The 27553-nt window shown below is 38.1% G+C and overlaps 1 protein-coding gene across 3 annotated transcripts in view; it reads right to left on the reverse strand.

Annotated features, from left to right (window-relative positions):
- Nucleotides 1-27553, reverse strand: part of PTPRN2 (protein tyrosine phosphatase receptor type N2) — a 655793-nt gene that overhangs the window by 43809 nt on the left and 584431 nt on the right. For all 3 annotated transcript variants that reach the window (XM_061468000.1, XM_061468001.1, XM_061467999.1), the window contains 3 exons: nucleotides 18826-18973; nucleotides 11911-11984; nucleotides 3622-3699 (listed from right to left, as the gene is read on the reverse strand). In XM_061468000.1, coding sequence (XP_061323984.1) covers nucleotides 3622-3699; nucleotides 11911-11984; nucleotides 18826-18973 — 300 coding nt within the window. The remainder of the gene's footprint in view (nucleotides 1-3621; nucleotides 3700-11910; nucleotides 11985-18825; nucleotides 18974-27553) is intronic.

The raw sequence follows: 27553 nt of genomic DNA on the forward strand, positions 1-27553 counted from the left end.
TTAGAGCTCTAAGTTCCCTTTGGAAAAAGCTTCCTCCAAATATATCTGTAGCCTCCGCTGCCAACAGGCATTTGGTCCACTAGATTACTGAACAGTTGGTCTAAAGTAAAACTTACAAAGTACTGTGACTCTCTACAACTCCAAACCTAGTGGGCTACACTGCTTGCTAATGCAGACATAGTCACTGAGAGGTGGAAGAATCTGATGCAAGTCTAAGGGAAAATAGGTTTAGAATTTGTATCTCTGGAATTTGAACATGAAATCCAGACAGGACAAATCAGGTGCAGTCTGGATTTCATTATGCATATCTGGACTTCATTATGCACATTTATTGTGTAAACGGCAAGAAAGCTGTCTTACACCTTCAAGTAATAAGCATGCTTTTTAGACAAGTGTTTTCTAGAAATCAGCTTGAAATGTCTACAGGAGTGGAAACAATTATAACGGTTTCTTCCTGGGGTAGCCTGGGGCTTCAGGAACTCCAAGATAAAATGGAGTGGCTGGTACCCACTATGCAACTAGGATTTTGGGAATCTTAACAGCTAAGACTCCGAAAAAATAGAAAGCAATATATCTACTAAATATTGCCATAGAAGGTGATGCCAAGCTCCAAGAGTTTCTGTTAGACTTGCTAAAGCATGACATTGTGCATTTAGGCAAGGAACAGCCGAACAGTCCTAGGTCTCTCTGGAGTCTGTCACTTTTCTCACTATCAGTCAGAAAACTGCTTCACTGAGCACACAAAAGGGGAAAAAAGCAACAGCTGGTATTAAGTGGAGGAGAGAGAGGGAGGAGAACCACTGAGAAGATGTATCAGGAATGAATAACTGAATCTTTTAACAATCCCTGGTGGCAGCACCATGTTTTGTATAAAAGACACCAAAAAAAAAATGTATTCAAGTAAACATCAAAGGATTCTGCCCTGACAGGAGTTAATACTCTATTTTCCCCAGCAAGTGCAGGTTGCCCATGCTTTACCTTAAAATCGGTACAGTTCGGTGAAAAAAATGACAGAAATTTTGCTCCTGCATCTGGGCATAAACCATAACAATTTCAAGCCATGGCTTTCGACTTGTACAACGGACCTACTACATGTCAGTGGTTATGGATGCAGTCTTCTGTAAGGAGTTAATCTCTCTTGGCCTGTTTATTACACTTGGTGGATACTATAAGGCCATGTAAAAAGCTTGGGACAGTAACTAGCACACTGATGTGTGATCTGCAGGAAGTTTAAGAAAAGTGGGTGATAGACCAATCTGATACAGGTAGATTGAAGTGACAGACATCACAAAAATAAATGTAAGAAACAAACTTTTCTAGGGAACCTAACAGAAGAAACAATAAAAGAATATCACATAAAAAATGGACACATAGCCTCACTTGAACAGATGCTGAACCATGGCTGCCAAATAAATGGCTTCCAAGGAGATGTTTACACCATATCTGGTGGGGATATGGAATGAACTTTCACTGCTGGATAACTGGGAGGAGAAATCACTAAAAAGAGCAGAAGGAAAGTGAAGGAGAGTGAAGACTCCATACTCAAAAACAGCATGAAGACAGAAAGTCGAGAAAGAGACCTTTTGAGTACCAAAGGATATTCAGAAGGAATACGATTGGATCACAGAAATAACATTTCAGTTCTCCTCTCTGTATCTGTGCTAACAGTTTGCTTAACTGTTCAGACTGGAATGGGAGAAGAACAGAATATATCCTTCATACTCTGTTTGCATGATTAATTCTGATATCTGCATTAGCAAAAAAGCTTATACAAAGTGTGTTTTTTTAAATGACTCTAAAAATGAGAACATATATTTTTTAACATGTAGAGGTGCAGTCGCAGATAAAAATAAAATATAAATATACAAATATGCAAAAATATACACTTAAAAAAACTGGGCCTTAGGAATTGTAACATATCATTACAGAACAGCTAACACGGTATTGGATTTTGCATGTTTAACTTAAGAAACACATTTTCATGTATCATGCCTGTTATAAGGAATTCACCTGCCAAGCAAAAAAAAAAAAAAAAAAAAAATCAGTGTTCTCAGGTATGTCTAATTACCAAATAGTGAAGAAAAAACCCACAAGTTACTTGAAAATTTAAGTCAAACCAACAACTCAACTCACTTCAAGAAGAAACCATTTGCTCTGCACTTTTAAGAAGCAGTCCCAGAATACCTCAGACTCAGCATTTAAATATCCAGGAATCCACAATCAAAGAAACTTTTTGAAAACATCCTGATTCCTCATCAGAAATAGTAGGAAATTGTGACATGAAAAACATCTTCAATAAGGATCAGTTAACACTTTCTAATCATAGACCAAGCAATGCAGATGGAGAGAATTGATGATTTCAACTGATGCAAGCTCCTAGAACACAATAGCACTTTTGAAATTTGTACACAGACAGTCTTTATCTTCAGAACAAATGTTTCAGAATTCATAATGCAAAACAAAAGATAAAAACGTATGTTCGTGCTGATAACAAGCCTCAGTTGGCCTCCTCCCCAAGCAGCCTCGGTAAGATTTCAGGCACACTTATACACTTACAAAGGAATATCTAACGCAGCATATCTGTCACACAGTTGCACACACCTAGCCTGGTGGAGTGTGTATGTCTAAATCTTAGACCTGCACAAGCACATAAAAATACTGCATGCAAAGTAAGCTCATATTTGTGCATCACTAACTACTGCCTTTAGCCCCAATCCTGCAAACAGTTATGCACCTACTTCAATTTATGTGGCAGGATCTTAGCTCAGCCTTTAAATTGGCTACCTGTGGTAGGGAAAATACATGAGAATTTAAGCATTTTGGGGAACTGGGACATGTGAGAAGTAGGTTTCAATGGAAAAATTCATGGCATATAGTGTTAGGTCTTTTTAATCGGGAGAATGACAATGACTTCTGGCTACACTCTTAAGAAGGTCAGGCCCTCTGAAAATCATCCAGTCCTTGGCTGTAATTTAATTATGGAGACCTGGCACTAAAATATGAATATTTTGGCCTGAGGCTTTCAATACAAATTCCAGATCAAGCATTCTTTAGAGGGTGTGTCATATACATAAATGGCTTGAATATCACGGAATCATTGAATCATTTAGGTTGGAAAAGACCTTTAAGATCATCAAGTCCAACTGTTAACCCAGCACTTCAAAGTCCATGACTAAACTATGTCCTCAAGCTCAAGCACAACATCTACACATCTTTTAAATACCTCCAGGGACGGTGGCCATGGCTCAAGGGACAAATACTTTTTCTTGCTTTTCTTAGATCTCAAAACTCCTCACGGGGGAGATAATTTTGGTGTTTGTTTTGATTTACTTTTAAGTTCTCTGACAAAAAAAAATTTTGCAATCTGTGGCACTCAGTTTCCCTTCAGAAAAATAATGCAGTGAGCCAAACAGCTTTGATGTAGTGTGGGGTACTAAATCTACAGCATCACCAGTTTCTCATCCTGACCGCCCTAGATTTTAAACAGACATTTGAACAAAGGTTTTTCCACCAATTGTGACTCAAACACAACGCATTTATATACACCTTACATTTCTAGAAGCACAGGAAAACATTTGACTTGTAACTTAAATTCAGTTTTCGAAGAGCTGTTTAGCTTACCTGCCAGAAGTCAGCGACAGTAGCAGGAAGAGGGCCCTGGGTGGCAATATATGCAGGGTTTCGGGGGTCATGGTCCATCTGGAATAAGGAAAGAGAACACAGACTAAGTTTATTTAAAAGAAAATCCCTTGCTGTGCTAGAGACTGAAAGCACGCGAGTGCCGAAACATGGGACTTCCTGAAGGACTGTCATGTCCCTGCATCCTTTATTGGCAAGCAAACAAATTTAGTTCTATTTATAAGTTCAGAGGAGAACTTTTTCCACAAAAGACTGATGCTACTAGATGACTGTCAGCACACGTGATGAGCAATATCCTGTGTCCTCAATATGGAGCATAAGATCATTTATGGTGGTTGACAGAGGGATCTGAGATAAGTACTCATGGTTTCATAGCAACCTAAGAGCCATGTGAAACATTTTTCTACACTGAGTGTTAAGAATGCTCCACACATCTAAATATGTTCCCCACTTCCACCATGCCAGTCAAGGGCACATGTAACTGGAAACCCGCAAAAATGGAGAACACATTCAGTTTCTGTCTTTTTCTGGTTAGCTGATTTATCTAAATGAATGGATTTGACCTCAATAGAGGAAGTTCTGCTTAAAGACCTTAATTATTACATTTAATTCAAGGAGCAGAAAATTCACTGAGCAGAAAAAATAAAGAATCTAAGAAACAAAGCCATCAAGAGTAAATAGGATTAGTGTGTTACAATGAATGTTTTCGAACTGATGGGTGGTTTTCTTGGTTCTAAACCTTAGGACCCATTCTGATGAAAAAGAATATCTGCTGATAGGATTAAAACCCAAACAAACTCATTCTAACCCTGAACTGGGAAAGACAAAACTTTGAACATAAAGAGACCCAGTTCAACTCTCAGATGTGTGGGTGTGACTTGGTGACACTGAAGTTGGCGAGAGTTAATTTATACCCATGTAGCTGATGGAAGAATTTGTCTTAATACATGATTCTGTTCTATAAGTAAAGATCTGAATAAGAATGAATGTGAGTCACATTTGCATTAACAGGCATCTACTGAATTTATTCAAAGCCTATCAAAATTTTCAGTGATGGTACATGTCAGCATAAAAGAAGGCACCTCATAATTATGTGCAACATAAAAGGGGGAAGAACCATAAAAGAACAGATGTAAGTTATTCTAACAGAACAACAATATGATGAATGTTGCAAAAAGGAAGAGAACACTTCTATGCTTCTCATTTTCTGAAGTATAATTAAGCTGGACTTAATATTAAAATTCACCATGACAACACAACACAGGTAAAATGAAGTTACTGAATCCATTTATAATAAAAGCTTACTTGTGATTCACCACCCATAGTTATAAAAAACCTTGACCAGGATGTCTATAATACCATCATTTTATTCTGAGCTTCACTGAGATGCTTCTCTTATCAGCAAATAACTCTTCACAACAAGCAATTGCTCACAACAAATTTCAACCTTGCTTTCTTTGCCTTTTGACAAAAGTAATTCTGATAGCAAGACATTTACTACTGTGGGTATTTTGAGATGAGGGAAACACTAGCTTTCTTCAGAAGCAGTACTAGTGAAAAAACCTTAGGAACAATTTCAAAATGGGCAACTGGTTTTGGTTTTGTTTTTCTGTTTTTGTTTTTTTGTTGTTTTTTTTTGGTAAGAATTGAGACATTGCTTAATCACATTTGCTGTTGTTTTCACATGTGTTTAGTTCAAAGTCAAGTTTCAACTATATTTTTGCTCAATTACAGATGAAATTGTTTATGTTACTGTTTTGTTTTGAAACCCAGAGAGATCTATAGGATTTAATCATGTGCTTAAATGTTTTCCCATGCTGGAACTAAAAATCTTAACTTAGAAAAATTGAACCTCCATTCTGGAGGACTTGCTACTCCCACTGTAAGCTGTTGCAGGCTGCATCCACTTGAAAATGATGTCACTTGACTAACAGGCGAGAGCCTGACTTAGAAATGTAACCGACAGTGACGACACCAAACTTTATAAAAAATAATCACTTATTTTGAATTTCTTCTTCAACTAAATTCTTTTATATGTAGACATGCCAGAAAACAAAGGCAGAAGAAACTGATGATGATGCAAATAGCGCTGTCATGGGAGGGAATACTTCTCAACATTCAGCTGATAAATCAGGAATAGGCTAATCTTGGCATTTCAGCATTAATCAACCTCTGTCACAAAGGTGCTGCTGGAACGTGGCAAACATTACAATAAGCACAGAGTAGTGAAGTGTATCAGCAGTTTTACAATAATTCAAAAGACAATTACAATTATTACATTCCAAGCACATTGTGTTGCACAGAAAACAATTATGAGCAGAAACTCTTCTTGCTTGAAGCAAATAGAAGATGGCAGAAAGCCCTATCACACTATTAAATGATCTTTAGCTGAACAAAAATAAGAGCAAAGATTAAACTAATTAAATGAAATTCCTGGTTTCATCAATTTTCTATTATATGTACTCTTTTAAAGGCCAGTATTTCAAGAAAAGTGTGAAAAATCACTATGCTGGTCACATTCAATTGAATGTGAGTAGGTGACTGCAAGGAATGATTATTGAATGTTTTTGTTATGTTCTTTTTTATTCTCTCAAGGTCACCAAGAACACCAAGGGCATCTTAATCTATCAAAGTTAAGAAAAGTTTGAATAAAGAAATAAAGTCAGTAATGGGTTTTAAACTAACTAATCAAGGATCAAGTAAAAGGCTTTTTTCTATGTCACTAGTCATTATCTTCTTTAAGGATCCCTCAGATTTCTCACTTCACGAAAATAAAACTGAAAATTTATTCTCCAGAGAAGAACAGATAACAGCAGGCTCCATATTAGCAAGTATTAAAACAAAAATTGACTGTTTGCTAACATTTTACATCAGGACAACCTTCAAAAATACCCAAATAGTTATTGCTCAAAAAGAACAAGATTTTTCCCCTCTGTCTCCATCAAAGAACAAAGTTCACAAGGATTACATCAGAACTAGATCGAACAGCCATTTTTGGAAAGAAAAAGCTGCAATTATTACAACTATTCTACTATGGTGGAATTCTCATTTTCTGCTGCAGTACAACAAAGGCAAGTCTGGTGATAATGTTTCAATCTATTTTTCCATGATTGTATTACAGAAAAAAAGGGATCAAGGTTTAGTATAACTGACCATGCAACTGACTGTAGTGATTCAGTCACTACCAATATCAAAAACAAATGGAAACAAAAAGGAGGAGCATTCAGATTTTTTGTTATGAAGGAAAAACTTCAGAAAACTTTACTGGCACCAGTTGTGTTTTTCTACAGGGCTTTGTAATATAAGCTGACTTACAGTATCTTAAAGTAGGAAAATACATAAAGAACACAATATCACAATTAATTGCACCTTTGTTAAATTAATATCAGACAAAAATTACACCTTTGCTTTACTAGAGAATAAAAGCTACTCCTTTGATTTCTGCTTCAAGAGTTCTACAATCCAGTTGTTTTATCCCAGGATTTTGCAAGGATTCCCTGAAGAACTCTGAATTTTGTTGAGTTTCTAGATAGACATCATGCTGCTGCATGATCTCACTGTAATGCTGATGAAATATAGAAAAATCAATACATTCTGGGTGTAAATCCTCAAGTTCATTGTATTTGGACTAAAGAGTGGTACATGTAGATTCTTGTTAAGTAGTCTTCTAAACTGTAAACTGAAGTGTCAATAGGCATCAATGACCATTTTGAAATCTCATGTAAATGATACACCAATTCATTCCAGCCCTTTACCTTCCCTCCCAGTTTGTCAGATTCTTAGTTTCCACACAGAAAGATGTTGAGAGAGATGTGGTCTCAGTCACACCATATTTACCTTGACCTAAATCCTCTGAGTCCAGATGAAATATTCCTAAATCGCATGTGATCAGAATGTGATCCAGTGTAGACCAAATACAAGAGAAATAAAGTTTAACTGTAATTACCACCTTAAAAATACATATGGATTCAAGGTACTGTGTTGCTTCCAGATTTAATGTGTTTCTAATAAAAAACAAAACAAAACAACCCTTCATGCATGTATTTATCAAACAGAGTATAGACAGCCTCTAAAAGTAAAAATCTGTATTTGTTTTTGTAAAAGAAAGCATATTCAGCAAATGCAGATGAACTTTGTAATCAAATTCATCTCAGCATTAAAATTAAAAAGGTAGACTAGTCCTCATCTTCCTGTTTGAATTAAAATTTAAACCAATTTTTAAATCCTTCCTTTAAAACCCCTAATGGAATGAAAGAAGTAAATCTGGTTGTGAATGCCATTATGAATTTCAGAGTCTATTCTTGGTGATGAAATTTGTATGCTGTGTTTGAACAAACTGTCATGCTAATGACATTCCTCAGTCTGGTGTCTTCAATAATAAGTAAACTGAGTTTTTAAATGTAGTTGATGGGATTTTTTCTCTCTCAGACACCCTATGAGGAAAAACAGAATTCCCATTTACTTTCATGACCTCTGATTTAAAAGCAAAGATTGCACATTATTTACTACTGGATGATTTTCCTGAAATTTAATGAGGACTAAGTACAAATATGACAGAAGTAATTATCACAGTTTTATTCTGCACAGTCAGGGTCTTCTTGTGCTGTAATTGCAAGCCTTTCATTCAGCTGCCGATAGCAGAGTTATTATCATAGTACTTCACGCTATTTCAGAGAGGAGGGAAACAGATTTCTACCTCACTTCTACCCTGCAAATTTATCCTGAGGACTCATTTTGCCTGGCCTCGCACTACAGTGAAATTAAAGACCTACGGGAAGAACTTGGACTAAATCTTTGCTGATTATCCTCATCCGCTCCCAGCCGTGGTGAGGCCATCAATCTAACCCCAGTTTTCACAACATATTGGAGAGAAAGGAAGTCTTGAGGGGGGTAGCATTTTTTAAAAGGGAGAAACATGTGGGCAGGTGGCCAGCTCATTGTCTAGCATAGGGATTTTTTTACGGTGTACTGCTGCACTCATTTAGACTTAAGTTAAGGTTGAGTGAGCCCCAGCTGGAGACTGGACCACTGACCCAGAAGCTGGAGATACCCAGCGACATGTACACGACTGGAAGCCTCCCTTTCTGAAGATCAAATATAATTACTTTATTTTACACTCTTCCCCTCCCAAATAGCTCACACAAGCAGTGAGGAAAAAGTCTCTCCCAGTCAGATCAGACCATACTGATCCTGTGCTATTAATGCCCATCTTGCAGGTCACTACAATGCTCACTCCTAACCCAAGCACTGTGAGGCAAAAAGATGCACCAGGAACATCATTGTATCGACATGATAATTACTGAGGTTATTTAAGTTGAACGGCAGCTGTCTGAAGGAAAGAAGTGGTAGGATTTTTGCAAGAGCGATTAAAGACAGACTCCCTGGGACTCCATGTACACTGTACACGTAAAAGACGTTGATTAAATGTGTATCTGCTAATAAAAAAGATCCCAAATAAACAGCAGCTGTATGTCTAGCTCAGGCTGCAATAGCTGTACAGCCACAGCAAATACTGCAGGACCGAGTGCCCAGTATAACAGAAGTAGGCTTCTGAGGTGGAGAGAACACAGACTGATTGTCTCTGCCACTTGTATACTCTACCTCATTATACAAAAACTATACCAAATTAACAATTATGTTCATACTAACCTGAAAATACTTAATTTATTTTGAAATGAAACAGTTTGCAGGGAATCCCAAACTATGGGCTTTCAAAGTGGCCATTTCCTCCTACCACCTTCCCACTGCATCACCTTCACGAAACATACATTTTATCTAATGTTTTCAAGAAAGCAAAATGAATATTGACTTCATAAAATGGACTCACAAAACCATCTGGAGCTCTCTAGCCTTGGAATAACAGGTCATCTACAGAAATGTGGGCTGTGGCACACCTTCCCACAGAGTAAGGTCCCTATCCTATCATGAAGAAGAGGAACTCAAGAGTTTATCTTAGCAGGTTTTCATGGCTATGCAAGACACTGGGTGCTTGTCCCATTTCAGTGAAACATTTGTGCACGCAGTTATCTCTGGGCATAGAAATAATTCTGTAAGAGATACAAAGACAACCATCAGAAATTTTGCTTTATCCGTGTGACTCAGTTTATTGAATGAAACTCCTGAAGCTGGGAAAGCTACACAAATTAAATACTTCTTAACTTTGCAGAAGGAAATACCCTTATTAAATGCTGGATGGAAAGGCAAAATTACAACCCCCTGTAAAACCATGAGAGTTAAAGCTGTGGAAGCAGAGTTCCTCTGCCTGAATTAGCTCCAGACATCCTGACAAAGCAAATCTCTTCACAGTTATGTTAATGGGATATCTTGGTCCTGCCTCTCCACCCCCAACACTACTTACTCCAGTACTTTTCAGTTTAATTACGGGAACAGATAGATAAACTGTAATCCAGAATTATAATTGCAACAGCCATATACAGACAAGCAAGTATTTACCCCTTCTTCAACTAAATTTGTGCATTAGAAACAGTGAATCTCCACAGACTTTGGGGCAGGTTGCAGAAGCCTGTGTTGGCTATTTGGCAAAAAAACACGGTATATGTACTGCTGCCAACACCGAACCTGGCTTAGCACCATCTTCAAATGCCTCAATTCCACTTCTGCACCATATTGTAGTCATGCAAATTACAACCAAGCTCTTACAAGAATACAGTATCTCACTTCGTTTAACACCTCCCACTCCTGTGCTTGCCACAAAACCTCACAGCATCTACTGACCAAACATAACTCACCACAGACTGGCAGACACAGAGCACTGAAGTGCTGGTGCTGGACTTCCACGCATGACTTTATAAGCAGGATACATATCCCTGGAGAGCCGACTAGAGCTTGGTCTACTAAGAGACATACTTAAAAGTAGTCCAAAACTTGCTCTAATCTGTGCACATCTGCCCCTGTGCTCTAAAACGGCAGCTGGCAATCCCTGAAGCATGCTGGTGCTTTGGTTTCCCCTCTACCCTAAGCCAAAGACAAAAGCATCCCAAAGATGTTTTTTGGGTTCTGTGTATTTTTTAACTCCTTTGAATAAAACATTTTCATATGTTCAAGGAAATGAAGCTTTTGAACACTTCTGAAATTAACAGGCAAAGCTCAGAGAACAGTTTCTAGAGAGTTGTGTTTTGGGTTGGTTTTATGTTTTTGTGGTTTTATTTTTTATTTTTTAAAAAGAAGTATTGTCAACAACGTTGGAAGGAAATAAGCTGTAATTTCATGCTGTTGCAAATTGCCAGCTGCCTTGCCCACACAAGTGATTTAACTGGGGGAGTGATATTCCCCAGGAAAATGACCCAGTAATGGCATACACAGCCCACTGCAGAGAGATCTAAGTCCCCATTCCAAGTTCTTTCTCTTAGTTTCCCTGTAATAACTTTTTAGTGCCTAATTAATGTGAATAAGAACCACGAGCAAAAGTGATTCCAATACAAGCAGTCTTACAGAGGTCAAAGACACAGTGCCTTTTTCCCCCCTTCAAATGGATATCATGACACTTCCACTGAGATTCTGTAACAGGCCAATGCTATTGGCTCTATCATGCATGTTTTGTGCCTAAAAATAGAGATCTTTTCTCCCTGTCATCTTTCACAGACAAAAAGGATTCATCTTCAGCTTGCATAGGGTGAGAAAGGGCAGCTGGTTCATACTGAAGGATCCAGATGCAAAAATTGGATTGACATATTTTGAAGTTTGAATGAATACACAAGTGGTAAAGGATCTCATTCTCTCTTTCAAAACAGCAAGCTCGGAGAAGAACTGGGAGAGCTACAGAAACACCAAGTTATGCAGCTGAAGGGCAACACGGGAAAAAACGTCATTTCCTGATGCAGAAAAGGTTCAGAAGCCTGTGGAGCACAGCTCTCCATGCCTACAGAAACCACTCTTTCTATAACTGGAGCTAGCAAAAAAGAAGAAAGTTTTATGTCCTCAGAAAAGGAAAAGCTCCACTAAGGGTATATTGTTGAATTTTATAATCCATAAATTAATAATGCCAACTACAGAAAACCTGACCGTATTAGAAGGTAGGACTATGACTATCTAGTGACTGTTTTCTTTATACATAAACTTTGAGGGTACTGCATGCATATGTAGATTTATTTCTCTTCAGTTTGAAAGGACAGCCCAAGACATCAGAGTTGTGAGGTGCTCACAACCTGAGGCTGCACACCTGAGCAGTTAGGTGCCGCAAGTTAGCATATTTTAAAAAGAAAAGACAGCAACTGGCTGTTTGGATTATTTCTCGTAGGTTACCATACTTACAATTGGGCTAGCATTGATGTAGTCCGAATTGTCGTGGCTACTTTCACCTTTCAGACATATCCTGGAATGATCATCTGCAAAGGAAAAAATAAGAGAAGAAAGTTTTTATACAAGTATTATACCCATTTGAAGTTAAACAATTCAAAGTCAGATTAATGTGCACTTCAAGACAGGCAAACAGTAAATATTAGAAAGGATATTCTGGCTCCCAATCTTACATAGCCTTGATACAGCCTGACCTGACTCGGAAATGAAGCACTAAGGTGTTTTAGAGACTGAGTATCAGAAAGGATGTCTTCATGAGATGCAACATTATGTGCTACAACCTCTCATAGGAAAAAGGGGAATCTCCATTGCTCAAGAAGTTTAAGCTTTAAACTAGAGAGATAACTAGAAGAAACTAGTATTATAGAAAACACTTGCATTTTCAGGGTTATGGAAGTAGTAAGCTGATGGACTTTATCTGCCTGGGTTCTCTGTAAAATGAACAGCAGGAACATGAATGTACAGTTGAGAGCTGGACAGTAAGTTAATCTGTCCTGATCAAAGGCCAGTGCTGTGTGGTACTATGCTAGTAACGTGGGGAGACAATATGACTTGGAGATAATCATGGAAGAGAGAAAATGCTGATAACTGCACCTAAAAGTATGGCTGGAGCATGTAGTGGTATCTTACACTGCTGGAAACGTAGCTAGTTCAGACACCACCAGTAAACAGAAGCTCTGGACATAGGACACTTACTCATGTTTGCCCCCTGTCATGATTCTTTTAGTACTTTTAAACTTGTATTTTTACTGGTGCTAGCTCAACTATGTTTAGAGTTGGTACACCCCAGCTCCAGTCCTTTTTTTAACTTCAGGACATATGTAATGGATGATTTCTATTTGTCCGTATTTAGACAGTGACAATGCAGATGTCTGCATCTCTTCCAGTCATCTAGACTCACTCTCTGCTAAGAGAAAATAAATATTTCTGTGTCATGAATCATCTCATCCTGATTTAGCTGCCTCAAACAGACCAAATTGCACTTGAGAAGTGCCCGTTTCTTTCCACTGACTAAAGAAAGAAAGACCAGACCACGTGCAGATAATTTATGTGAGAGATGTCTAAGTCTTTAGATATGAATCTCAAACAACTTATACATGATACATAACCAACATGATTTATACTTCTCAGCAAACCCACCCTGCAGCATATATTGTGGTAAGTTGTGGAGCTGCCCTTTCTGTAACCCTCTGAAGCTGAACATGGATATTGATGTTTTGAAAGGATCTTTCCACCAATTATTCAAATCGATAAAATAAGAGTACAGGAATACACCCTGCCCCCCTTGGTATCTTGTCTTGTGGCCTGTGACACCATTCTCAACAGCAGAATTACAAGTTGGCTTTTTAAACTGTTAAGTACCAATCATTATTTTAATAATGAGGAACAATAAATGAGTTATCAAGTGTTATAAGTACCACACAGGAAAGTAGAGGCAGAAGGTTTGGGCTCTGCTTAGGTTTATTCACCAATAATGTCATGTCAGTTCAATATATAAGCAAGACAAAGTTGTGCTTGTACGAATGTTGATTATAGTCACTCAACCTCACCAACAATATGTAACCCACCAACATGAGCAACTTCCTCCTGGAATATGATTAGAGGTGAACAAGTCATGTCAAATGAATGAAGAGCCATTCTTTACTATTCACATATTTCCTCTGATTGGGTTTCAACACAACAGGAGGAAAAAGAAGATGAGAAAGGGGACACTTTTATACACATTATTCATTTCCACCTTACTTAGGCACCACTGCACAAAGAATCCAAAACACAGAAATGAACTTGTGTCATCTGAGATCCTGGAGCTAGCCAAGATTTTTTATAGGAAGATATATCATGAGCATTGTCACAAAGTGCTTGAAGAACTACAGCTCTGAAACCTTTTGGCTACACAGAAGACAGGCAGGTTACATGCACTGAATGTGGTCTCTCATACATCTTAAGCTAAGTAAGTGCTCAGGATAAGCCCCATTCATTGGACAGCAAAAGTGTTTGAAATAATCACCAATGAAAATGTATGAAATGCTCTTGAAGGGATGAGGGAGAGAGAGTAGACAATGATCCGTCAGGATTTAGCATACAGATGTCAGTGTGACTGTCCAATAAAAGTCAAGAGTCAGATCAGTAACTTCAGGATCTTTCTTTTTTTTTAAACAGTGTTTTGTCCAGAGCCACTGATTCAGCATGCTGTATCATTATCCAATGGAGGGTTAATCAGAGGGTGAGACATTTTAAGTCTTCGTCAGTGAAAAGGTGGTGAGACTTTGTGCTCAGGAAAAAATTAAAAGTGTGTAAAAAAGGTTGTACATGTGTTTTCTGCCTGTATCAAGTTTGCACCCATGTGTGCTTTAGTTGCATCAGCAAGCTTTCATATTGACAATGAACAGATTGTGCTTGTCTATGCCTGTTATCACCTCAAAGCTTCTAGGAACTAGCATAATAACTCCTCAGAAACAGTCAGAAAAAGAAGAAAGAATAAAAAAAGATATATGGACATCAGTTTGTTATGTTAACAATAAGCAACTGTGGAGAAAATGCTGAACGTACAAGATTTTTTTTGTAAACTGCATATTGATTATGTCAGAAGCAAAAAAAGTGAAGCAGGAAAATCAGGAAACAAAAGGAAGGGGATGATAGAAAAGGAAGATATATGACTGGTCTAAAAAGCAAGCAAGCAAGATGAATAAATAGGAAGGGAGTGGGACCATAATAAGGAAGTGAGAGAAAAGACAAATGCTGTTACTAGCTACTGCAATCTGGCCAAGTTACAACTAGTCATCATTTCAAATATCTACAACAGCTACTGCTAAATGCTGAACTACTTTGCATTTGCTATTGCTCCAGCCAAGTCACAGCTAAAAGAAAAGCAAAACATACAGGTGAATATTGATATAAAATATTATGAAGTATAAAGGATAGACGATAACAGACAAAATATAAAGCAAACACACATGACTTTGTAGTATATAAAGTATATAAATACTCAGTTTATAGACTGAGAAAGCTAAGTTTTGCCGTCCATGTACAGATCTCTTCACGTGGACTAGGTTAAAGTTAATGGAGCTTGATTAGTTGGCTAAATACAAACATGTCATACTGTTTGAAAAACTGGAAAGTAGATGAGACATTGCACAAGGATAAAAGGTATGACACAATACCTAAAGACTTGTACCCGATTGGATCAGCATCTGAAGCTCACACAGGATAGACGAAGGCATCCTAGAGCTATTAATGTCAACGTAAACCAACGTCCTGGTTTCAGGTGGGAGAGAGTTAATTTTCTTCCTAGTAGCTACTGAAATGCTCTGCTTTGGCTTTAGTCTGAGAACAGTGCTTATAGCAACCAATGTTTTTAGCTGTTGCTAAGTAGCGCTTATCCCGACCAAGGACTTTTCAGCCTCTTATGTTCTGCCAGTGAGGAGGGGCACAGGAAGCCGGGAGGAAGCAGGGACAGGACACCTGACCTGAACTAGCCAAACAGGTAAATCTAGACTGATACGTTTTTGATACCTTTTTTTCCTTTCTTTTTTCATACAAAGCACTGTCCAGAACTACACTGAAGTAGGAAATTCAAGAACTACTGAGGAGAAAAAATGGAGCAGGCTGAAGACTGTAAAGAATCATAACTTGTTAATTATCATTATTTTGCTCATAGGTTATTTGCAAAACGTAACTCTTCTTAGATTTGAACTGAAATCAAGTTCGTTGATTCCACAGCATTATTTTTACATGCATTACTGAAACGGACAGTGCACACACCAAGAGCAAGTACCCTCTGCTCAGGTGTTCCCATTCCTGCTGCACATTCCCTGGCTGTGCTCTAACTGCACACAAGCTTCAGACCTGGGCACACACTCTGCCCCCAGACGCTTTGCCTTCCTTTGCAGGAAAACCAAAGCACAGCAGTAAGCAGGCTGCTCTATTATATACCATGACCCATGGTCACTACTACAGAAGACAGCTTTTGACAGATGTTTACTGAAAAAAGTTGCTTGTCAAATGTTTAAAATACCTGCATATGTTTATGGTACACATAAATTAGAACATACAGTACTGACCCTGCTGAGATAGTTTCATTTTGCAGAGATACAAGTAGAGAAGACAAAACCTGGAAAGATTTTTTTTTTGGACATCAACATGCAGAGCTGCTTGTGTGTTCATACTGAAAAAAAAGGTATCCCATTGGCCTAAATTATGGCAATCTGCTTGTTGGTTGGATAAAACGATGCAGTTTTGTTAATCTAGAAGGTCCGAGTTACTTCAATTGTTAGAATTTTTTTAACTAGTAATTAATTCAGTGCAGTGTCAAGTATTTTAAAAGCTGCTTGCAAATACAGAAGATAGGAATAAGAGTAAACTGTGATAAAATTGTGAGATTAAAGATAATGTTAATCTAGAAATTACATCAGTTATGTAATCACTAAAAAATAATATCATGTTATTTTAAGACTGGTTAAGAAAGAAAAATGCAAAGTAAATACAACATGATATTAAAGTTTCTTTAAAGCCTTCCTAAGATGAAATCTTTCAAGTGAATTGGCAGCCTTGTTCTATCTTGTCATGGTGATTATCAATATGAAAGGGGCAACAAAATGCCACCAAGATGTTACTCTTTAGGTGTACTTTGAATGTAGCATAACAACTTTGTAGCATATCAAAAATATATCAGCTTTGCTTTTTAATTTATTATGAAGCAAATCTGTGACTTTTTGCTACAGTTTTATTGTCAAGAATGGTAAAAAGAAAAGTGGTCAAACTGGGCTCTTTCTCATCTCTATCTAATCTTAGAATCTACGATAACCATCACTTTATCAAAATTTAGTATCTTTTAAACTCTATGCCACACACTCTAGCCATTATCAAAGTAGTTCTAAAGATATAACATGACAGTTGTTTACCAGTATGCAGCAAATTCAGAAAGTGAGGGCAGGTAATTCTGTGCAATTCAGTCAAAAAGAAAAATTCACAGCGCACTAATAGCTATAATAGAAGCTTCTACAGTGTAACAAAGCCAAAACCCAGCATTTTACTCTTGTGAAATTACTAAGGGATTTTAAATGTGCTAAAATACTTCTAATTAAATTAGATAAATTGCAGCCACCCTGCCCATGTCCAAATACTTTCCCAGGTAGTACTGATTCAGTCTAGACTCAACAATGTGAAGAACAGGCATAACAATATGCCATGGAAGAAGCAAAGGCAGAGACTTGTCAACTGAAGACTGATCAACGTAGGCTGATTCATCCACATGGTACAATTTGATGAAAAGAGACTGCCTATCTTATCTCTGAGAATAGTTCAGGTCTCTAGTGTGGCATGACACCCAAGATAAAAATCTCTGCTCTTTAGCACTGCTGCAGATATGACACTTCTGGATTCAGAGCTAGAATGGTCTGAGGGTCCCTATCTTATTGCTTGTTGAATCATGCAGACATGTCTCCTGCATCAGCTGAATAACCACCATCAATTTCTGGCAACACCTGTAGCTTTCATGCTTTCTCTAAGGCAGCAATCAGAAACTTTTTTATGAGCAGAGATTTGGAATAGGTTAAGATGGTCGGACTGTAAGTCCACACTGAAAAGAACACTTTAAGCAGGAAGATTAACTTGGATCAATTCACATTATCATGGAGCCATTTTCACATCCTACCATGTCAGTTAAATGCCATTTTTTTTGGACGGAAAAGAGCACAGAAAGTCTTGCATTCCTTCAACTTTCATGACTTCTTTGGAACTTTTCCACAGAAAACATATGGAAGTCAGTAAACTGTTGCTGTTGCCCCAGAAGGCTTTTGATCAGCACTGTATTTATTCAGGAGAATGAATACATATAGCCAAACAACTCTAATCCTCTCTTAAACAGCAAAGTATTGCAAAAAGAGCCCAAAAGAGAGCCAAACCCTGCTGAACTGTAATGCAAGAACTGATGGGCTCAGTTAAATTACCATGTACTTCCAAAGAATTTTCAATCTAAATCCAGCTCTGACATTTACTTAATGTGTTACCTGTCATTTTCCCATTTCTAAAGGAGAAACGGTACTTACTCAATGCTCTCATAGGGGAAATAAATGTTTTCAGGGCACTTTAAAAATTAAAATAGCTTTCTATGTTTGCTAAGCTACCCAGCTGGATTGTGGGCACACTGATTAAGGGTATTTTTGTTGCTGTGGACTATGCATATAATCTCAGTTTCAGTTTTGTTTCATTGGTTGCTTAATATGTGTGAAAGCATTGCTTTATTTCAAGATGAGAAAGGTGTCTGCTTACAGGAAAGAGCAGATTCTAGGCATATAAACACGGGCTGCTCTTTTTGTTTGGTTGGTTTGTTTTTTCTGTTTCTCTTTTTATCCTAAGCCTAGCAGAGATTGAGAAACCAGTTTGCAAGCTCATCCAATGAAGCCTAAAGGGGCTCATTCAGTACAGCTGAGTATCTGATAAACAGATCATCTAGCCATGTTTATAGACTGCTGGTATTAGTGTTGGATGGACATGATACCTACTTGTTTAAACACAAACCAAACTTTCTGTTGAATGGCTACAGATGCCACCCTTGCACAGAAAGTATATTCCAGCACTGAAAAGCACTCTGGCTATTGAATCTTATGGGATGGCACAGCTGCAGCAGCAGTGCTATGTGACATAGTTGTGTTTTTTTGTAACATATATGCAATTTACAGGGAGATAAACAGTGCCTGATATGACAACAGGTTATGAAATCGGCCCATAGGTGTAGCTACAGTTTTCTAGTACACATATATTGTGTATTATGTTCACCTGTCATCTGTAGCTTTCAAACCACTGTGCAAAGGATACTAAGAAAAGTTTCAAGAACTTCAAATGCAATCATCTGAATTAAAGTGTACATACATGGTACTACAGCCTGTGAGCGATTCTTCTGGATATTTTCCTCCTGCTCTGCAACAGTGGTGGCATTTGGTTCAGCCTGATAAGCACACAGAGCTTCCCACTCTTTCTCCAGACGATTCTTGTTTTTCAGATGATCTTCCATGTACGACTGGAATTAAAAGAACACTGTATTAAGTATTGGCTTAGCTAAGCTCAAAGATGAACTAGAAGTATGTATCTCAGGATGGAAACCATGAGAATCTTGAGCTTTGGGGGCAAAACAGTCTTACATGGCTAACTCATTCCAGAAAGTTAACTTGAAGCTTATTTGTGCTACAAAAAATGAGAATGCTCACATGTACCAATGCTAACAGAGAACAAATGCATGAACCCCTCAGCTACTGAGCTTGAGGAGAAAGCTATTTCTTTTTTAGTCCTTAGAAAAAGTAAGCCTAAACGTCTCTTTCATCAGGCAACGAAAAAGAAATAAAAGCCCACTGATAAAAATTACTACAACAGCAGCTCACATCAAACCGAAGGATTTTAAAACAAAACCTCAAACACATATGCATGTCACAATGGATCCAGAATTAAAAAATTGCCAGGCTGAAGTTTCATGGCTCAAGTACCGGGTCATTAGGCACTCATCCTGCACACGGTCTGGGACAGAGACGGCCTTCAACTGAGAAAGTGGTGTTAATTAATATTAATATATGTTGCTAAAGACTGTACCTGGCATTCAGTAAAGCCAAAAGAAGCATCGCCAAAGAAAAATGAGTTGGCTGTGGCAAAAATGATGGCCCATCGGACTATATTGGTTCGGTTTTAAGTTTTTGCAGATCTCCCAAACCTAAGGATGCACTACAGCAGTGGACCAGGAATTGGGTTCCAAAGTTTTCCAAAAGTGAAATAAAAACCTGTTCCTTTACCCCTGAAAATCACCCAAGTAGAAGAGTGGAAGACAGCAGAAAGGAGGAATGGTGGGCAAAACCAGAAATCTTCCCCTTGCTTTAATGTCAAAATTAAGCAAGTGATCACCTGCTACTGTAAGCCTACTTACACAGCCAAATTACCTTATACAGCCTGTCATCTTTCCAGGGGATGGGAACCCCAATCCATCCCACCCCTACCAGTCTGATGCCAATGCCACCAAGAGATGCCCAGAGCCTAGAGGGGGATTGCAGGACAGTAAGAGAGTAGCTAAAGAGCAGCACAAAGGAATTGCAGCTACTCCAGCCAGTAAGTCAGCTTCATTGTGGGCCCAAATTAAATGCCTCTGTGCAAACACACAGATCATGGGGAATAAGCAAGAGGAGTTAGAGACATTATGTATGCATGCAGGGCTATGATCTTACCGGGATCACCTGAGACATGGTGGGATGGCTCCTATGACTGGAGTGCTGGAATGGAAGGGTACATACTCTTTAGAGTGGATAGGCAGGGGAGACAAGGAGGGGGTATTGCCCATTATGGCAATGACCAGCTGGAGTGCGTGGAGCTCTGCCTGAGGATGGATGATGAGCCGAATGAGAGCCTATTTACGGGTCAGGATTGAAGGGAGGGTAGGGACAGGTGACATTACAGCAGGGGTCTGCTACAGGCTGGCTGAGCAAGGTAGATGGAAATTAACACCCTTAAACTGATTAAAAAAGGGACAGTTTAGGGGCCAGGCTCAGAGTCTGGGTGGGGGGTCGGGAGCAGGGCTGTGAGTGGCTCTGTCCCAAACATCAGTCACAGCAGCTCCTGATGGAGGACTCACTAATACAGCCCAATCTGCAGAAAAAAAACTTGTGTAGAAAAAGCTCATGCAAAGGATTCACTGAAAAGTACAAAAAGCAGTTTAATTGCTTAGAAAACCTTTTCCACAGACAAGCTCTGTTATGCCGAATTCTTCCCAAGCTTGCTTTAAAGAAGAAAGGCTCTCATGCCCTCTCAGCAGGTTTAACAGAAGGTGCAAAAAGCTTGCAGCTTGTCTTCCGCCAAATGGGAGTTCTGCTAAAGCTGTCACTCCACCATGCTTCTCACCCGACCAGCGAAGCAGGATACTGCTCTCTCTTGCAGCTTGAATGCTACAAAAGAGCCCCTGACACACAGCTTTGTTTTGTGCAGGGTTTGTTGGGTGTGTGTGTCTTTACAAGAGATTTGTAAATCAATCTTGTTACTGAAAAGCAATTCAAGAAGTGACGCTTCCAGAAAGGATATCTTTAAGGACACAGAAATATATTGTGTTAAAAGAAAGGTTTCTAAAGGAGGTAAAACATAGTGCTGGCCCAGATACAATCAAAACACCTACTGTGCAATTGCTTCTTTTCTATAATGAAGGAAAAAGCATCACAGTGGACAGAGCTGTGACCTGATGGACAGGGAACAGTGAGAGTTACATAGCCCCACCGTGCATCAGGGGAGCTAACATGTTCCCAGCCTTAATCCACAAGTTAACAGGATGAAACCACCCTCTCGTAGTTTACTTGTCTTTCCCAAAAGGCTGTTGCTACTGGGGAAAGGAGGGAGGCTAAAGATCCCATTCTTTTCTCCTGCTAAATCTGTGCCTGGATATGTACCCTGAACATCCTAAAAAGAAAAAAAAGATAATCCCTCCTGTGCAGACTAGTTGGAATGTCAGAATTTTTATGAGGCAACAGGAAAAAAAGCGCAATATCTTACAATACCACCGAGCCAAGACTCCTGGCTTCAGAGCAGCTTTTTAGCATGCAGCAGGCAGAGATCAGGCAGTCAAGGACCAGCCTGTAGCATCTTCCCATTTTAAACCACAGTTTTAAAATCTGATTCATTTTGACATGCCCATCACAATGTCCCATAGACTTCAGAGACGTTTTATGCAGATACACTGCCAACACTGAATGTCTCTAAAATACATGAAGCGGTAGGCAAATGGCCATAAACATTTGATTCCTAAGGAATGGTTGTATGTAGTAAGAAGCTTCCTGTTGGCTCCATCTTGTCTATTTGATGATTTCAAGGACTGCATTTTAAAAAGAAATTTTATTTTCTTTTTAAATTGTTAAATGTGACACGGTTAAGGTAATTTGATTGCTTTTAGAGCACATGAATTTTTAAATAACTTCTCTAACGAGATATTCTTTAGTTTTACCTTACTTTTTCAGGGAATCCTGAGTGTAAAGAGAAATGAATGTTCAAATGAAAACACACTGAAATCTTTACTTCAATCAGACAACAACTTCTGGGTAGTTTCAGCACCTGCATCACATGGATCAGATTCATGGAGCACTTCCTGACAGATCTTGAAAAGGTGGTTAACTATTTGAACAGACCCATGGATGGCTCTGCACAATGTGAACATCTGCTTTACACTTGCTTAAAAAAGCTACAGAGAAAGAAGCTTGCTTTAAAACATTCAGGAATCAGACAATTCCCTCAGAGTTAAGTAATGTTTCATTTACAGCCCTTCAGAGCCCCTATACTCATCCCCATTTTGCTAAACAGAAGCTTAGTGATTTTGAAACACTCCCTTGGGAGCTGCTGGATGTACATTAAATTGAGTGGAACTTCTGATATTTTAGAGATTGTATGTCTACTCAGATCCACTCCTTAATTAGGATGTTTTCATAAGACATTCTGCAGCATTTGCCTGGTACAAAAGAAATTCATTACCAACATGTCAAACATGCACATGATTTTTCTTGTCCCAGAGCAGCAGGTAAAATAAATAGAAGTTGTCACCACTGTTATTGTAATGTTTCTCAAAACCTGCTGAAAAAAAGTAGGTCTGGTCTCACCAATATGTCCACATCAAGACAAGTCCCTTAACATGCTATTATTTAAACAAACACTGTCTGCTTGGAGGCATCTCTTGATTCTTGATCATTAAGATGATTCTCACATCATCTTAAATTTCATTAAGTCATATTTTTCCTTCTATAGGGCCTACCTGAAAGGACAATTGGTAACCCAGTTCATACCTTCCCTTGCATACACAGATAAGATACTCTTGCTAACAAACAAGTTATGAAGACAAGAAGGATGCATCAACATTACATGGAGAGGCAGGATGTGTTATAAAATCTATTATTATTGTGTGAGACATGCCTGTTGAAAGGGAAAAGATGGGCTTTCAGCCAGAGGATGAAAAGCTGTCCCAGCGACAATGAATCTCTGGCCAAGAGAACCAATGCCAGTGGCAAATAACAAGACAAATTCAGTGTGCCTGAACACAGGTACAAGGACAGAACACAGCAGCCTCGCTCAGCTTTGCTAAAACTTCCTGAGTACTCAGTGGATGTTATAATATGGTGTCAAACCACTTCAGTTTTCTTCACTTATTTTTTTTAATAAATATAACAATTAGACTCCTCTTATTATCTGGTCAATCACCAAATCATAGACTTTTGGAATTGTTTAGGTTGGAAAAGACCCTCAAGATCATCAAGTCCAACCATTAACCTAGCACTGCCAAGTCCACCACTCCTAAACACCACATTTACTCATCTCCTAGATACTTCCAGGGAGGATGACTTCACCACTGCCCTGGGCAGCCTGTTCCAGTGCTTGACAACCATCTCAATGAAGAAATTTTTCCTCATATACAGTCTAAATGTCGCCTGGCACAACTTGAGGCCATTTCCTCTTGTCCTCTCACTTGTTACTTGGGAGAAGAGACCGAGTACCTTTTTCACAGATAGTATCACTTGTATCTGCCAAGATACTTGTTTTAAAAACACCTGTTTTGTTAGCTGATGTTCAGCTTTTACAAAAAGTAATTATTTTTGATAACATACTTCCTATATGGTACTTCATTAAACACCCTTTTCACGACTGAGCATGTCTCTTCTACTGAAAAGATCACCAACTCTTAAATTGACAGATCTCAACAGGTCTAATCGACTCTCAAATGTCAGTTGAAGAAGTGGAGGGAACATTATCTTAATCCTTGTGAACAGAGACCTCTCAAATCCACACCTTTCATCTGTGACAGCCACTGCTTTCAAACTACTGCTGGTTAAGCCACGCAGAGGGCCAGACAGTGCTATGATGCTTCAGTGGATTCCTCAGAAGGAATTTGAAGAGGAGAGAATTTGCCTTAGCTATTATATAGCAAATTGTGCACTAAATAGCCATACTTGAAACGTTTTGTTATTCTCTCCAACTGACTTAAGTAAAAGTGCTTTTTTTGCCTTTGTTCCTCCTAACTTGTAGACTACATTGCTCTGGCACAGGACACACCAGCATTTTTGCTATTCTGCTTAAACTTCTTTATGTTCTTCTGTACATATTGCATTGACTATATGTAAAAGGAATACTTTTCTGGAAAAAGACAATTTGCTTTCAACACAGCATATGATTTTCTCCTTCATTTTCCTGGCTTAATACCTCATTAGTGGCTTCATGTTAAATATCTCTGTTCCCACTCATATTACTCGCAGTGCTGTACAATTCAGACAAAAGAAGCCTATCTGGTAACCCAGTTCCAGGCCCTCAAATAATGCTTTGCTTCTTTGACCTCACTAAGAAACTTTCTAACATTTAGGTGCCCTGTATCTAAAATAGAAGCCTAAAACAAAGTTTATTACTATATCTTTGGATACAAACTGTTCTGACTATACACTGTATTTCTGGAAATACTCAAATATTTTCAATAAGGAATAGTAATCCTCATCTGAGATGGCTTTTGCACAGGAATGTCTACAGTACTGCTTTTCTATTGCAAATTTAATTTGCTACCAATTATCACCAATCCATTTATTTTAACCTAAGTCTGCTTACACTGAATACTGCTCGTCTGTATAATTTCCACTTGTATATATTTAAGATCTTCGTGTGTATAATTCACGATCTTCACAAATCATGAAATAAAGGATCTATAAAAACTACAGAAATCTCTTCTTGTGACTCTTCAAATATAATTTAACTTTATTTGTTGTACAGGTTTTCAGGTCTAAAGTTTCCAACTTTTGAATTACTTTTCTGTCATCAATTCTGGGCAGAACTTTACACTGTGATACCATTTGTAAAAGTTATTATCACTGCCACCCACTTCCAGCTAATTATTTAAAAAGTTGAATATAACTAGATCTAACAGCAGTTCCTGTACTCTGCCCAACACTCCCATACATAGCTTTTGATCATTCCTTTTTTTGTATCATCCTTTAGCCACATTTCAATCCACATAACTGTCTTCTAAAGAAATGATATTAATTTTTCAATTAACTATTCATAAGACCATTTCAAGGCTTTATTAAAATCTAGATAAATGGCATCTGTTGTTTTTACTTTATCTACTGGTTTTGTAGTTTTGGTTAAATAAAAAGCAATCAAGTTTGTTGAGGCAAGATTTATCCTTTGTATAATTGCGCACATTCTTACTCATTGTGCAATATCCAATGGAAAGGATGGAGGAGATTAGCAAATGCACAAAGGAAAGACTCCAGCCTTCTCCATCCTCTTAAATGAGACCCTCACGCTTATCTCCCTTTTATGCCCTTGAAAAATCTCTTGCTAGATAATCAGCAATTTCTTTTTTAATAGGTGCTTCATTATTTTCCAGGGCTGGAGTCCAGACTCAGGGAACAGCAATAGAAAGGTTCATTTGTCTTCTTCTCCTTCCTTCTCCACACTCCTCCTTTATAAAATTATGATTACTTTAGTCTTCTATTTTGGTGCACCAAAACTTGTCCAGATCTGCTCTAATAAAGCTCCCCATGTCACTATTATGACCCTGACCATATTCAGACCATAATGTTTCTCCACATTTTCTAATAATTTCGCATATCTCTTAAAACCTTGTCATAGTAATATTGAAGTTACTTTAGGCTCTTCCTTGTTTATAGACAAGGTCAGTCTTCTGTCTGAGCTGCCATGGTGTTCTTGCAGAGACCAAAGGCTGGGAGCCAAGCACACTTGCTTCCATGAAGTATACTCTCAGTGGTGCCCCACATAGAAGAAAACACCAGAGCAGAGCCAAACAATGCCCATATCTTTTCTACCTTTCTTCCTTAACAAAGCAGATCTTAAATAAAAGAGGGATGTGCTATCACAACCGATTTGTCTGTGATCAACTAACATGTTAAGAAAATCAGTTTTTTCCAATAGTTATAGTTCTATTGAAGCACCATAGATGTTTCTGATGCTCTGATCCAACCAACCCTCAATAATGCACAGCCTACAGCTGTTATCAAGACCAGCTCCATCTCTGAAATGTCACTGTATATCTGTCATTAAAAGCATTAGCTTTTGTTCTAACATGGCAAATCAAGTTTTCAACATTAATGGTAGAGAAATGTGACTTTATTGGGCTAGTTACATTGAGTATATATATATATACATACATATAAAAATAAAAATCCCACTGTGGCAACTCATTGTCAGTATCTCACAGAGCTTGTATCTGGAAGAAATCTCAGTAAGTAACATCTGGCTATAAAGTCTCACATACTTTCAACCCTGGGGAGTGTTCTGCATTTGCTACTCTCAATGGTAACACTCCTGACTTTACTGTAGCCAAGATTTCATCATCTGATTAGTAAGTCATTTCAGGCTGAAGGCTCCTTTCTCTTTTCTAACGTGTCCTGTGCCATCCTGGATGTCCTGACATTATTGGTTAGAACTAAGTAACCACAGATGAAAAAATCTAGGAAAACAAAACCTGCAAATTTGTAGTTTGCCTTGATAAAATACACTGAGAAATTCTTTTTACTCCTCAGTTTTTGCAGCCATATTACTACCATAACGTGTTTTTTTTGTAATATTTCTCATATTTCTCAGTACCTGATTATACCACTGAAAATAATAGTTTTGAACCCTTTTCAATTAAGTATTTATTTAGTTAAGTAAATAAGAAAACTACTATGAAGCTTTGCTATTAATTTGGCATAAACCACTACTACTATCATACACAATATGGTAGGTGATGAAGGAAAACTAAAAACAAAACAGAGGAAGGGAATTCTCTGTCACAGCAACCTTTCAGTTTGGTTAAGAATCATATCCCTAGATTGTTTCAAATAGGTTGTATTATTTGGAAATAAGTTCCATGGTGATGTCAGCCAACAATAAAAAAATGTCATTCCATAGTTTCAATTTTATATTTTTAGATGTAAAGGGCAGATGTAAAGATTACTCTAAACAACTAAGCATGTACCTAGAGAGCAATTGTGCTTTAAGCATGCCGTCTAAAATAATTTTAAATGATTGCCCTTGGGTTTCTAGAGAAGTATCATCTTTGCATGAGCAGTGCCTGGCATTATGTACCAGACTAGGCTATCATGCAACTTTTGCAAGAATGACTGTAATTCACAAGTACATTAAATGGCAACCTACATTCTGTTTACCTAAATTAATATACCCTTGATGTAGCGTATATCACTGCCTCCCCCTCTCTTAATGCTCTGATAATAGAGTTTTGTAACTTGTAAAAGGATTACTTCAATCCAATCAGCAGGTGCTGGGATCAGTGTGTGTCAGACAAACACTTGCTAATCCCTTTTCTTGCAGCTCCCAGCTGCCAAAGGTGCTCAATGAAATCTCAATGAAATAGCTGCATACAACCTGGTGTGGACTAATGAAGCTTTTCAGCTCTGGAGGAAATCTTGTAACATACATGTTATGCTAAACATTGCTTGAATCAGACTGATACCGGCAGGTATGTTTTTAAAAGTAAACATAGTTGAGAAATAAAACATAAAAAAAAGAGAATGCTTAATTATGAAATATTTACTCTATCTTGCTCTCTAAATACAGCAGAAGACAAAGAAATTCCCTCCACAAAGAATCC

The sequence above is a fragment of the Pezoporus flaviventris genome, unplaced genomic scaffold, assembly GCF_033815535.1.
Source record: "Pezoporus flaviventris isolate CSIRO_AGI_PZ_B2104156 unplaced genomic scaffold, CSIRO_AGI_Pfla_v1 ptg000047l, whole genome shotgun sequence".
Taxonomy (NCBI): domain Eukaryota; kingdom Metazoa; phylum Chordata; class Aves; order Psittaciformes; family Psittacidae; genus Pezoporus; species Pezoporus flaviventris.